Raw genomic sequence first — 15,131 nt, 5'->3', positions numbered from 1 at the left:
GTAAGAGGTCCATCTGGTGGAATTTAAATCACAAAGATAAACCACTTGCACTGTTGCAAGGTTGCTCGGCCAGAAGCTAGGTTGCTAAAGGCATAAGGATTTTCAATGACATCATTAGAAGAGGACAATTGATTTCTTGGCATGTGCAATGTGATGAGTTTAGTAAAATTGTTATAAATAGAATTAGATTGTAGTAACAATAAGACTCTTAAATAGAATTTACAGACACTATAAAAAGATTAAGTGAAAAGCAAGTTGTCTAAATAAAGACAATCTCTAAAAATAGACCAAACTAAGAAAACTCAAAATAAAGCCTGAATGACCATTAACTAAGGTTCTAGAAGAACAAGCTAATAGCAAGAACCTGAGGCTCTGATATAGTATCCCTCCAACCTAATGGAGAACCTACTCTCTTTTGAGAGAAACTTGCATCCCCTTGACTCTTCCCCAACCCTGTGACTCTCTTGCTAATAGATATGCCTGCTTTCTATGGCGGATGGGTTTCTCCTCCCTCTAGTCAAAGCTAAGACTATTTACTCCATTCTTGCTGACAGCTATGACATCATTTCCCATCTTACTGTCACCTGGAACACAAACCTTGACCCTTCTTCATGGCAGTCTACTCTCAGTGTTATTTGGTGTAGGCCTTTTGAGACTAAGAAAAGATGTTTTATTTGGAGTTTTTTTTTGCTTTGCTCTTAACGCCGATGGGAAGTTAAATATATGCCCTATCTGCAGACTTCCTGATTTAGTTAAACACATCTTCTTTGAATGTTTGTTTGCAAGAGAAGTGTGGAATCTATTTGGTATTTTTGTTGGTGCTTATTTTAGTTATTGAAAGGTCATTGTGGGACAGGTCCATTACCTTAAGAAAGACTCTTAACCTCTTTTTGTCTATTCTCTCAAGTGAAGTTTTTTGGTTGATTTGGATCGCTGGGAATAATTCAATAATGATTTATTTAATGGTGGTGCTAGAGTGCTTACTAAGTCTCTCAGAAGATAAATAGTTCATGATATTGATTGGCAGGTATCAGTTACCATTAAGCTTGCCAAGAACAAATTTAAAAAACTACTCCAGAATGAATTGGTTAGGGTCTTTACATGGGAAATTCTGCATGGACATACCTGGACAAGAAGATCTGAGGAAAGGACCCCCTTTGAGGTGAGATTAACCAACTACATGGCAAGCATAGAAGTACAGAGAAGGAAGAGGCAGGCAGATGTAGCAGCAACACCACCAGTTCTAATGGTACCCGAAGCAGTGATAACATTAACAGTGGCAATCCTAGAAGGTGTAGCACTCCAAAACCCAGTTGCAGAAGAAAATACTGTCTTCAAATGGTTTGATGGACCACTAAAGAGCTTAGAGATTATGCTCACGAAGATCCTGATAGATAAAGCTGTATAGAATGGGCAACTCATTTTGTTATGTAGTTATTCCATTTTTTGTATCTGTTGAATCTCTGATCGTAAATATGTATATGATATAATTTTGTATAAGAACTGAGGGCATCATGGATGTTAGTACTTAGCACTTTCAGATAGAGGTTCTTTAATAGCTCAAGGAAGTTCTTGGATACAAAACATTTGATTGTAATGGGCTCCTATTATATTTAATAGTTAAAAAAATCATATGCTCAAAAAATATTTTTTACAATTTTTTAAATTAAAAATATTCCATGTACACTATGGAAAATATGAAATTTCATATACGAAATATGATAAAATGTAATTCATCTTCATTATTAATTTTAATCACTAGTTAATGTAAGAGATCCCAAAAGTCATTGCAATTGTACTGGTATTAATTACTGAAATCAGTTTTCCCTCAATGGTAAGCATATTGATCTAATCCTTAAAAAGGGAAGTAAAGCTGTTGTAACATAAAATGAGATTCCAATGTTTAAGCAATTACCTTTGTCAGATTGATTTCTCGCATGGCAAAGACAGCAAGTGCCTTGAAAAGAACTCCAGGTCCTTCTTCTAGAGTAAACACTATACTTGTCTAAAACAATTGCACAGATGTAACCATGAGCATAAGCATGCTTCACTTATTATCATATTCATGCTAAGAAAATTAATCCAAACAGAAAGGTGTGATGCAAACAGAAAAGCCTGATGGCTACTCGGTTATGCTTTCTAATTTTAATTATTCCCACTGCCCAGTTTAACAGTTTCTTCAAGGAAATGCAGCCTCCTCATTTGTATTTTCTAAAACAATGTAGTTTCAAAAAAAAAAGTCCTACATAAGCTACAGAATCATTCTTACCTTAAAAGGCCTGTCTACTCGAGGTATTATGGGTTCCCTTGCCAACATCAGAAAACGACTAACGTTATCAGACACATCCTGCCAGTGAAAACTCATTAACATACCAATGAATGATGTCAGTTGTTAAGACCCAGACAGAGTCTCAAGATTTTACTGATTAGACAGGGCAAAATATCATAGAAGAGCCACCACCTGTATATCCTTTGCAAGGATGTCCAAACCATAAATTTCTGCAGCTCTCGCACTAGCAACTGCTCCTGTATCATGAGGTTTGTGGAGTGCAACAAACTGCAGGGCGCCAACAAGTTTTGTTTTCAGTTTGACCAAAAAAACGAATATCTTCAATTCATCAATAATGAAGTCACAAGTATTATGCAATACTCATAACAACAGAAAATAGAAACAACATGAACCAACAGACCTTTGCTGCAGCTGCCGTGTCATCGACAGCTTCCCTAATAATGCCCAACCTTGACAATGTGTTTTCACATTGTGAGAGAGCCTAAAAAATGTAGCAGGAATAAAAAGAGTTGAAAAGGATGAACATAATTTCAGTATATAAAATTAGTCTAAATCTAGAACCAGAATATTTTCATTGCCTGTGGATGACTAAGCACTCGTCGAAGTTCCTCCAACTTCACTCCAGGAACTCCTAACAAGCAGTGATTTACTGTAAATTGTACTTCACCAACAATATGCAACCTATGCCGGAGTAATAGGTCATAATTGCGATGTATACTCCCCACTAACGAATTTTCAATGGGCAAGACAGCCCTATCAACTAGCCAGAGCTCCACAGCCTACACAAAAAGATTAAAAATATTAGTTATATTTTCATAAATAGGAACCTGTGCTTAGTTTCTACCAAATGAGTGAATATTTTTTATGTCAATGCTTTAAAAGGTAAAGCATGTACATGTCCATTTCCTTTCAAGGAATCAGTACTATGATCTCTATGTCAATAGACAATAAGTACCCAACCTGAATGTCCATTTATGCAGGAAGAAGACTAATGTAAACACCTAAGTGTCAGTTTTGTAGCAAATTAGAAAGAACACTTATTTATGGTTTGTGTTATATCACAATGACTTGATAAGGAAAATAGTGAATAAATTTGTTCATCTGACTTATTTTTACTTGTAGCTTATAAATTGGTTTGTCCACCAGCTACTTGCATACAATAGTCAACTGACACCCCTTCTGGTAAGGACTTGCAGCCTTTATGTGTCTGAGGTTGGTTTGGTGACTTCCCATTGTGTTTCTCCCTGGCGATATTGTTTTTCATATATGGTTTTATTTAAAGTATGTAATTTGCACAGCCAAACTATCTAGAAAATATATACAGAAAATGAAAAGATAGATTATTTGCTATGCTACAAATAATGTGATAATTTGCACCTTCTAATTACAAATTTGCAAGTTACAGAAAATGCCATAAAGAAAAAATATCATAATGTGAAGGCCTTTTTATGTGAAACACCAGAGTTCCATTTCCCTATCAAAACAAGAGAAGATGGTTACCTCAAAAACAGTTTCAAACTGTTCACAAGGAACTGCATCACATTTAGGATAAGCTTTAGCAGCAGCAGCCTCACTAAATGCTCCAGGAAGACCCTGCAATTCTCCATCAGATTAGTACCTCAGGAACCAAACAACATTTTCTTAAAACTGCACTTCAGAAAACCACCTAACTTGACATTTTTTTAAACTCTTATACCTGATATGCAACACGTAACTGTGATCTTTCTCTCACCGGAACTGATAAATCTGATATTGACAAAGGTCCTAAGCATGTTCACAGAAAACACACAAAATACAGATTAACTTCAATCACTCAGAATAGAACATCTAATATTAGATAATAGAGGATTCTAAAAGCATCAGTTCACTGCCATCCTTTCAATGTAACAAATATGCACTGTAGTTATGCATTTAAACTTTGACGTAAGAGTCATTCCAACATTTATACACATTATTTGCATTAAATTCATAGTAGTGCCTATGAAGAACCCAGAAGAGTCAGTGGGAAAGGAAACAGATTAGAGTGAGAGTTGTGCAAGGGAAGTGTCTCATGTCTCCAATATGCATATTAAAGTGAATGTAAAGTAATGGGAATGACTAGCCCATGTCCGGTAGGAGCAAAAGACAAAAAGCAAGAACGCCACAAAAGGAGGTGGCAAAACAGCTAAATCCTTCAAATTTCATGTCTTCCAATCCTCTGTTGATTTATTCATCAATCATGCAGTTTCCTAGCATAACTATTAAAAAGCCAAAAAGAAGCTAGCAATAAATGGCATCAAACATGTATTGCTCTGCCTAGGGAAGGCACAGGGTATAACTAAGGCCTGTGCTGAGAAATTTAGTCGCGAGCGTGAATTGCATTCTGATATGGAACTCTATGGAAGTTACCTTCCTCCATCTCCTCTTGATACATGTACCTAGGACAATTAGCATTGCACTATATCACTAAAAGTGTTCAAAAATAACGTAATATGAAGGTCTTATTTGATTATCATAATACATTATTACCCATTTCATAGTACTTCCATTTAGCAAATAGCTACAATTTCTTCACCAACCAAGATAACGCAGATTAGTGATGAAACTCCTATAAATATACTTGATGTGCCAAACTCAATCTTAAATGGTTGCACTGAAGCTGAATAGAGATGCTTCTTAATTTCTTCAGAGGCATTTTATTTCTTTGTCCATATAAATGACATCCAAGATATGAAAATATTAGAAATATATACAACAATAAGGCAAGATCAGAAAGGCAGCATAACTTTCTGAGGTTGACGGTACAGAAAAAACCATCATAACTCAAGTCTTATCTTGATAGCATACGTTTTAACATCAATAGTTTTACACTAAGCCAAGATATTCAACCTACTTTATTGCATAGGATCAGTCCAAAGCCTTAGCTCACAAAATGTAATTCATTGGTACCTGCACTCCTCATCGCAGATGCTGAGCATGCTCTTCTTAAGTGTGATTATGACCAAAACCTGGTTATAATACATGACCGAAAAACTAAATTGCCGGTTTGTATGCAGGTTCAACATTTGTCCAAAACAATTTGGGGTTGGGTTCGGGTTCGTTTTGGGCTCGTCCTTACAACATTTTTTTTTAATATATATATAATGCATGTTTCATACAATATAATTTCAGAGTGTTAAATAATGTAATAAAATAACTCAATATTAGTTTAAAATAGGACAATATTATATTAACTATTTAAAACACATTTATTAAATTGAAATTGAAATAATTTAATTTAATATAAGTGACAGTAATTCAATACTTGTAATTTCAGATTTGATAGAACAAGTTTTAAATATAATTACGTATCCTATACTTAATTAAATATAATATTCTAGAACTTATCTTATTTAAAATTTATATATATTGTAATAAAAAAAATATGTTTTAGTATAATGTAACTTTTCACAAATAAATCATTATCGAAATTGAAATCATTACGGACTGGTCTTGCTCGCTCACGTCGTAGATTTGGGTATCCTGCTCAGCCACGGAGGAGTCGTACCTTATTGTTGTGGACTGTGGCATTCTTATCTCTGATACCCTTTCTTCCTTTGTAATTCCTGTGATTTCCTCATTCGCACTCTCACATCTTGTTCTAAATCATTATTTTTCATTTCTTCTTTGATTGCCTACGATGGCTTGCAGAGTCACGCAAAACGCTTGGCATGTTTAATCAAGGACAAAACTGTAGAGAAAGACAATACATTCCTAGACAAATAAAGGCTGAATATTAACGAATTTAATGATTGTGTTTGACATGGATGAGCGATAAGTTAAAACTTTGTTCCTATCACTTCCATCGGCCCCCGAGATGCATTTGAAATTTGTCCAAACTGCACGAAATTCATTCTGGGTGCGCTTTGACCAGTCAAAATTTGCTGCAGATGTTCAAAAAGTCATCTATGGTCCCTTTGACTGAATTTTCAGCAAATTATACAAGGAAATAATGATTTGGAACCGACTTTGAACTGAATTGGATTTGAGGTGAACCGACTATCAAGTTCCATGGTAACTGGACCGAATATGGTAACTTAGCCGAAAAACAGTCTTTAAGAAGCCAAAAATCATTTTTCATGAGTACAATTAATGTTGTTGGGGCATTTGTATGAACAGCAATCTTTGGTCTTCAGGTTGAATAGAAGCTTAATAATAACCAGGCTTAATATCAATCTTTGTAAAGCTCTTGGTACCAGGAATCTGATCCAAAAGATTGTCAATCAAAGGAAGAGGATTTATGTCTTCACTCTGGTGCAATTATCAATTGACAAGCAGTGGAAGCCATCTTTCATCCTATATCGTTCTCTCAAAGAAAATGGTGATATAATGGACTATATAGGCACGAAAAGTCACATGAAAAGTCTCGAACAAGCTCGATAGAGTATTACACTTAAGGGTTCCAAATTAATTATCCCAGATAACTTTAGAGTTTATCAAATAAGTGCATAATTGTTCATGTTGTCATGCACATGTGATAGAACATGTTGGTCCCAACTGGTACTGAGAGGGGGGCCGAATCAGTACCTACTTCAAAACTGGTTATTCCTTTAACTGCTTTAACTATATTTAATGCAAGCCACTTGACAACTAAAACAAAGATTAGCACAGTGAAGTAGAAACAAGTTTACACAGAAAGGCATTCATCAAATTGACACAGAGTTCTTATACATGGAAATCCTTGGTTAGCGGGTGAAAACCACAGTGGGGATAATATACCCACTAGCACTTACAATGCATGTAAAGGGTTGCCTTGTTAGGAGCTACAAGTTCTTCTTCTGGAAACGCAGCCTGTTAGGAACGCTTATAACCTATCAGGAAATGCCTGTAAAAGCTACCTTGTTAGAGGATTTACAATCTCCTTCTAAGAGACACCTTGTTAGAGGGTTTAACAATAAGTTTTGCCATATAGATTTATGCTTCATATCCGTGAAGATGCACTGATTTTGTCATCCGCCTAATGAGTTCTCTTGTCTCATATCTCCCCTTGGTTGTCTGTAACAGTCTATAGCTATATTCTCTAACTTTGCAACTTCTTTGCTTTCTGGTCTCAGCTGTGTATAGTCTTCTACACACACTTCTCTCTTTCTCTATTTTCTGCTCTTTGACAACCAACCTCTTCAACAACAGCAACACATTCTTTTGATTGCTTATATACATTTTGTTGTCAAGGCACAGTTACTTGTAACCAAATTATCCTATTTGGTTTCAAATTCCATTGCCTGGTTTTGTTCAGAAGAAACCCATACCCCTACGCAGCCTAGGCTAGTAGCCCAGTCAATCCATCTGTGAACCAATGGTAGCCTTTGTCATTGCCTACTTCCATCGTTTTGCTCTTAGCTTCTGTCGTGTCCACTCTGTCCATTACTTGCTCGTCACATCCATGGTGATTAGTCTCGTCAATGACTTGGATCAGCCAACTTGCATACTTGTCTACCTGTATTGGCATGATGCACATAAGTGCATACGGGTTTGCTCTTCAACCAGTAATTCCAGTTCCTTGCATCTTCTTCCTCCTTCGACCAATTCTAAAACAGTTTACCAATCAAAGACTTTGGCCATCAATGACAACAGTCCTTACAAGCATGCTTCTTTCAACCTTTATGCCAAAGAGACTTGTAAGGTCAACAATCACCCCCTTTGGCATTGATGGCAAAACATCATTTACCAGATATCTCCTTTTGCTTTGCAAAGTTCCTTTGATGGTAAAATTATTTACCATTCCTTAGCCTGTACCGATGACGACTATGTCGCCAATAGATGGACTTAGCATTTTTTTAGATGTCCCCATAGAAATGTGCTTGTCTTACTCCACTTTGTTTTTACTTATGTGCTTCATTGTTTTGTTGCTTCCTTTTCATGTTTTGTCTCCCCCTGTCTTTATTCTTCTCGTGCTAATTCTTGTTTACATATGTTTGTTTCCTCTAGCTAAACACTTGTTGATCTCCCCCTTTGTATATTTTTCTAGTTGTGGGTATCTTCTCCTTTTTGCATTCTCCCTTTCCTTTGCTATTCTCCCCCGCTTTGTGCTTTCTTAGCTTTCTTATTCTCCCCTTGTTTCTTTACTCTTTGTTATTTCTATTATCTCTTCTTACTATTCTCCCCCTTTTTGTCATCAATGACAAAGAGTCAATGACAAAGGATTCTACAGGGGTGCTAAGTTATCAGTTCAGGTTCGGCTCCAAGTTCGAAGTTCGAGAACCAGTTCGCAAGTTCATCAAAATTTTAGAAAGGGGTTTGGGTTCATTAGTACCAAAATGCGTAAAAATTATATATATATATATATATATATATATATATATATATATATATATATATATATATATATATATATATATATATATATATATATATATACGCACATGTTTATGAAGCATGAGTTAAAATTAGAATGTAGCATAGTAGCATAAACACATTTAAACAAAAAAAACACCATAAACTTGTAATCATAGTAATCATACCATCATATTGTTCAACATCAATGTTTCAAAACATCAAAAATAAATCATAGCATCAAGTTCAAGTATCATTGTTTCACATTATTTGTTCAACTAATGGAATAAAAATCTATAAATACTTTGAGTTCTTCAATATTCTTCTTCTTCTTCTTCTCTGACATTAATTAAACTAAGGCCAATGGGATCGGCAATAGCAGCAACATTAGTTGTGGATGCCAAAATATCATTAAATTTTGCAAAAAAATGTGATTTTCATTGTCCGCGGGGCCTAGCAAACAAGCGGGTTCTAACTTTGTTTGATTTTCCCAGCTTGGTCCTCCCAAGTTTGAACTTGTTTCGAATCGAACCCAATCAAACCCGCAATCAAACAACAACACCCAACCTGAACCAAAGTTTGAACAAAACTAGAACTTTGAACCAGTTTGAACTTTTGCTGGTCCGGGGGGGAGGAATGAACCATGGTAACTTAGACGAGGTGTCTACAAGTTGTCAAATACATCCTTATATTGACCTTGTATATTGCCAAGATGAGTATCCCATGATGCCTTCAAGTTAGTGAGCACAATCGTGTCACTCCGATGTCTGCCAACAATGTTTCAAGTTCATTCAGTGTGTTGGTTGGTGCGCAGGCAACTAGTGCATCTGTGTAATATCCTCCCCTGATTTGAACTTTGACTTGCAGAAATTTAACTTAAGGAATATTGTCAAACACTTTGTATGCAAACTCATAAAGCTGATTTCCTCAATAAATTGCTTTCCAATGAGTAGATTTACGAACAACTATGAAGTGACATTAAAATGCATAATACACATCATAACATTTTCACAAACACTTGGCACACATTCAATAGTATATGAAAAATCTGGAAACTCTTTCAATCTGCTAATAAAGGGTGATTTTTAAATGTAGATGTGCACTTACAGCTGCCTTAAAGGCTGCAACAACTATTCAGACTTGTATTCAACAATTATTATGCAAAATATCAAAATTTGACAGAAGAAACCTGGAATTAGTTGCCGTAGTATTTTGCAGATGTAGTCGGCCAGCCCTCCAAACTTCTAATCAGCTGGAAAAACAAGTAAACTTGATACCAACACTGTTCACGCCGTACTGTAGCAAAATACTGTTCATGCCGACTGTAGCAAAATACTGTTCATGCGGCACTATAGCAACAACTAACTTCAGATCTGCACCTCAAACCCTTGTAAATTTCTTTATGCAAACGCCCCAAATGAAACCCAATGTGTTTCCTGAAGTGAAAACACCCTTGATCCTCCTGACTGTGTCTTCCAACAGCGAAGAGAATGCTAGCAAAGAGGGATTCCGTCCTCCAAGCCCGATAATCAGATATCTAGCAACATAACATTAATCTTCATCCCAGCATACAAAAAAAAAGCTCTTCCATTTCTTTTATAGTGTTCTCACAAGAGCTCAATCCTTCGTTTTCTCAATTTGGGATAAAACATAACTCCCTTTATGTACCTTATGTCTCCAATGTGTTATAAAAATAAAGGGAACTCTTTTAATTTAAATATTTCCCATAAACTATAGTCTATGCATTAATAAAGTTAAATATTTAAATTTAACTTTATAAAATGGCTTTATCAATGCATAACAAATCTTATCAATGATAAATAAGTCTTCCTGTCGATTTTAAACAATTACCATCAACATACCACTGTGACTGAATGTCCGGCCATGTCCAAGATGACTTACTATAAATAGTAAGTATGCCCAAAGTTGCCTCAGAACCCCTCAGAAAGACTTGCAACTGAAACTGTCTAGGCCAAATGGCCTCTAAGCCCCTTTAATGTCCTAGTTAGCCTACGGGACTGTGGGGAAATAGGCTAACGACAACATCATGCTATGAATGCTAGAAAGGGGACATTACAGTCCGCCCTTCCCAAAATTGCTTGTCCTCGAGCAATTTCAGCTCTGGATGCTGCAATATCTGCTCATTTTCCCAAGTAGCATCCTCGACAGGTAGGTTCCTCCACTTCACTAGATACTCCCTGATAGTCCTCCTGCGAAGCACCCTCTCCCTGGAGTCAAGTATGGCCTCGGGAACCAAGATAAGCTTTCCCTCATCATCAAGAGGTGGCAATACTACTGAAGGCACCACATTGTGACCCAATGCCTTCTTAAGGCGTGACACATGGAACACATTATGCACTTTACTGTCTGCAGGCAACTCCAACTCATAAGCTACTTCGCCCACTCTCCTGATTACTTTGAACGGTCCATAGTAGCGTGGTTTCAATTTCTCTGCTCCACTCTTCTTGAGAGAGGACTGTCTATACGGTTGTAACATGAGGTACACCATATCTCCCACCTCAAAAGACCTCTCAACCCTGTGCTGATCAGCATATTGCTTCTGCTGATTTTGTGCCTTTTGCAAGTTTTCCTTCAAGGATCGCATAATGTCCTGACACTCCTGCAAAGTATCCTTGGCCTTAGGCACCCTGCTGTCCCCAACTAACAAATCCAAAAAATTAGGAGCATCATACCCGTACAGTGCCATAAAAGGGGACATTTGAATAGACATATGGAAAGAGGTATTATAGCAGTACTCCCCTAGATGTAGCCACTTCACCCAAGCCTTCTGCTCTCCTGCAATGTAGTTTTGTAGGTACCCCTCAACCCATTTGTTCACTATCTCTGTCTGCCCATCAGTTTGGGGGTGGTAGCTGGTACTCGGAGTGAGCTCTGTTCCACATAACCTGAACAACTCCTGCCAAAAGTGGCTCATAAATCTGCTGTCTCTGTCACTGACTATGCTCCGTGGTATCCCATGTAGTCTGAATATCTCTCGAAAAAATAGTTTTGCTATTTGTGCTGCTGAATATGTAGACGAAATTGCAAAGAAATGTGCAAATTTCGTCAATCTGTCTACCACAACAAAGATACAATCCCGACCCTGTGCCTTGGGGAGGCCTGTGATAAAATCCATGGAAATGCTATCCCACTTCTTCTCTAGTATGGGTAGGGGCTGTAGTAAACCACCCGGAAAAGAATGTTCCTGTTTGTTCTACTGACACACAGGGTATTCCCTAACAAACTGAAGCACCTCTGATTTGAGTCCTTTCCAAGTGAAGCGCTCTCTCACCTGCTGATATGTCTTAAAGAATCTGGGATGTCCTGCCATTGGTGAATCATGAAATGCCCTCAAAATCTTCTGCTTCATAGCAGACCCGGGTACTAAATAAATCCTTTCCTTGTAGATGATCAGATCATTTACGACAGTGTATCGACTATCTTGAATAGCTCCCTCAATAATGCTAGATGCCCAACTATCCTTAGCATATTCTGCCAAGATCATGTCTCTCCAATCATCCATGACTATCCCAACAGCAAGCAAATGAGGCCTTCTAGATAAAGCATCTGCAACAATATTTTTCTTCCCTTTGACATAGGCTATGTCGAAATCATAGGCCTGTAATTTACTCACCCATTTCTGTTGCCTGTCATTAAGGTCCTTCTATCCAAGGAAATGTTTCAAGCTATTATGATCTGTTTTTACTATGAATCGGCTTCCCACTAAGTACTACCTGAACTTAGCTAGCGCGTGCATGATTGCTAGCATCTCTTTGTCGTAGATGCTGTAGGTTCTCTCCACACCTCGTAATTTTCTACTCTCATATGCGATGGGATGTTTGTCTTGCATGAGAACAGCTCCTATGCCCTCTCCCGAGGCATCACACTGCAGCTCAAAAGGCCTGGTGAAATCTGGAATGGCTAAAACAGGACATGTACTCATCAGCTCCTTAAACCTGTCAAAACAATCCTGAGCCCTCTCTGACCACTTGAAACTATCTTTCCGTGTCAAATCTGTAAGTGGTGCTGCTATCTGTGAAAATCCCTTCACAAATCTGCGGTAGAACCCACAAAGCCCAAGAAATCCCTTGAGTTGTGAAGTGTTCCTCGGTGGTGGCCAATCCAGAATGGCCCTGATCTTGTCTGGGTCAACCCGAACACTTCCTGCACTAATAATATGCCCTAGATAGAGCAACTCTGTCATCCCAAACTCACATTTACTCATCTTGGCATATAATGACTCCCTCTCTAGAATACTAAGCACTGTATCAATATGCTTCAAATGTTCCTCCCAAGTACAGTTGTATATCAGTATATCATCAAAAAATATCAACACAAACTTCCTCAACTGATCTCTGAACACTCTATTCATACAGGACTGGAAAGTGGCAGGGGCATTTGTCAACCCAAAGGGCATGACTAAGAACTCAAAATGTCCATAGTGGCATCTAAAAGCTGTCTTCTCCACATCCACCTCTCTAACCCGTATCTGATGGTAGCCGGATCTCAAATCAATCTTGGAGAAGTAGCATGCACCATGCAATTCATCAATAAGCTCATCGATGCGCAGGATAGGGTATCGGTTCTTGATTGTCTTCTTGTTTAGCTCCCTATAATCAATGCACATCCTCATTGTACCATCCTTCTTCTTCACCAATACTACTGAAGAAGCGAAAGGACTTTTGCCTGGCCGTATGTGCCCCATGTCAATCAACTCCTTAATTGCCTTCTCTATTTCATCCTTACATCTCTTCGGATGGCGGTAAGGTGTGATGATAACTAGCTTAGCCCTTTCCTCTAATTCAATAACATGCTCGATTCCCCTATCCGGGGGTCTCCCTGGAGGTATCTCACCAAACACCTTAGTATGTTTGGTTATTATTTTTTGTACATCAGGTGGATACTCTTGTTTATGTTGCTCTGTCATCTCAAGCATTACTCTAAACTCTGCTGCCCACTGCACCTGATCATGTCTAAAGAAACTTTGCATCCGCTTGAGTGACATCACTCGAAGTCTCCCATCTGACAAACCTCTGAGCACTATCTTCTTACCATTTGCCTCAAACCTCATTTCCATTTTCTCAAGGTTAAATGTAAACTCTACCAGAGACTTCATCCAGTTCATCCCAAGCACCATATCCTGATCACCAATGTTGACCACAAAGAAATCTCCCGTCATGTCATAATCTCCCAAACGAAGCTGCAAGTTGGAGATTTTCTTGGTACATTCAATTTTGAAGCCATCAGTAACCATCACCTTAAATCCCCTATGCTCCTCTGTATGTAGCCCTCTGCGTGTCACAAACTTCTCATCAATGAAGTTATGTGTCACCCCTGTATCAATGAGTGCCACAACTCTCTGTCCATCCAAGGTTCCCCTAACTCTGAAAGTGATGGCCTCCTGTATACTTGACAACTGAGCTATCGTGCTATCACCGCGTGCTTCCTCCTGTGAAGAACTATCATCATCTCCATCTGATTCAGATGACTGCTCTGAATCTCCATCTACTGACTCTTCGGCTGAAAAGTACTCCATCTACTTAGCTTTTGCTTTCAATGGACACTTATGTGACAAATCCCAAGGCTCCCTGCAATGAAAACAAAGCTTCTTCTTCCTGAGATCATTAAGTGTCTCATTGTCCAACCTCTTACTTTCCTCCTTAGCTGGCTGAACCTCTTTATGAAAAGGTTTCCTGTCCTTATCTTTCCTTGAAGGGAAACTCTTTGCCTAGAATTTATTTTTTGAAGATGAAGAGGAATCCATGTCACAAGCTTTTTTAATGGCTTCCTGCAAAGTGGGAGGGTTGAGAGCTTTAATCCACCCTCTCAACGGATCAGCTAACCCATCCATAAATAGAACTAGTATCCTCCGTTCAGATACATCTGTTACTAACACTGCAAGTTTCTAAAACTCTAAAATGTATGTTTCCAATGATCCCCACTGTTTAAGCTGAGCTAACTCCTTGAAATGGAGTTCTGGATCCTTCCTATCAAAACGTTCAATCAGCCTCTCTGTAAACTCCACATATGAGGTAATGTGTGCATGTCCCATAGTGACCATACCATGATGCCACCACTCGTGTGCTAACCCATCCAGATGAATTGCTGCGTACTTAATAGCTTCTTCCTCGGGCATAGGGTTCAATTGAAAGTATGTGTCAAGCTTTTGAACCCAAGCTCTTGCTGTAGACTTTCCTGAGCCATCATAATATGGTAACTCAAGTCTCCCTACTTTCTTCCGTAGCTCATAGCTCTGGTTCCTGTCATGTCCACGTGGCATATATTTCATCCGCACATCCATATACTCCCTAAAGGTAATTGCAGCAGTAAAATCTGGCCCTCTGGCTTCCCAATCTCTCCTCAACTGGTCCTGTATATCAGTAATCTGGGGCTCTGGTACGAGCTGCTCTGGAGCTCTAGGAGGACATGTAGGAATCATGGGCCTTGAACTCATTGTCCTAGCTCGCTGGGGTGCATGACCGAAATTGTTCCCAACTTATTCATCTCCATTATGTGTCCCATCCTGACCATTTCCATTCTGATTGTTACC

The 15,131-nt window shown here is 38.2% G+C and overlaps 1 protein-coding gene across 2 annotated transcripts in view; it reads right to left on the bottom strand.

The window, feature by feature from the left end:
* Positions 1-15,131, bottom strand: part of LOC149570336 (arogenate dehydratase 2-like) — a 61,168-nt gene that overhangs the window by 35,815 nt on the left and 10,222 nt on the right. For both annotated transcript variants that reach the window (XR_016362922.1, XM_089822973.1), the window contains exons 2-8: positions 3,987-4,054; positions 3,791-3,883; positions 2,869-3,069; positions 2,691-2,771; positions 2,462-2,557; positions 2,270-2,347; positions 1,916-2,005 (exon numbers count right to left, since the gene is read on the bottom strand). Coding sequence is in view for 1 of the 2 variants with exons in the window: in XM_089822973.1 (XP_089679099.1) it covers positions 1,916-2,005; positions 2,270-2,347; positions 2,462-2,557; positions 2,691-2,771; positions 2,869-3,069; positions 3,791-3,883; positions 3,987-4,054 (707 nt within the window). In the remaining variant the exon portion in view is untranslated. The remainder of the gene's footprint in view (positions 1-1,915; positions 2,006-2,269; positions 2,348-2,461; positions 2,558-2,690; positions 2,772-2,868; positions 3,070-3,790; positions 3,884-3,986; positions 4,055-15,131) is intronic.

Source organism: Cupressus sempervirens, chromosome 3 (genome assembly GCF_028749045.1).
Source record: "Cupressus sempervirens isolate cs-2001-9-10 chromosome 3, ASM2874904v1, whole genome shotgun sequence".
Taxonomy (NCBI): domain Eukaryota; kingdom Viridiplantae; phylum Streptophyta; class Pinopsida; order Cupressales; family Cupressaceae; genus Cupressus; species Cupressus sempervirens.
This window is presented reverse-complemented; position numbering and strand designations above follow the sequence as displayed.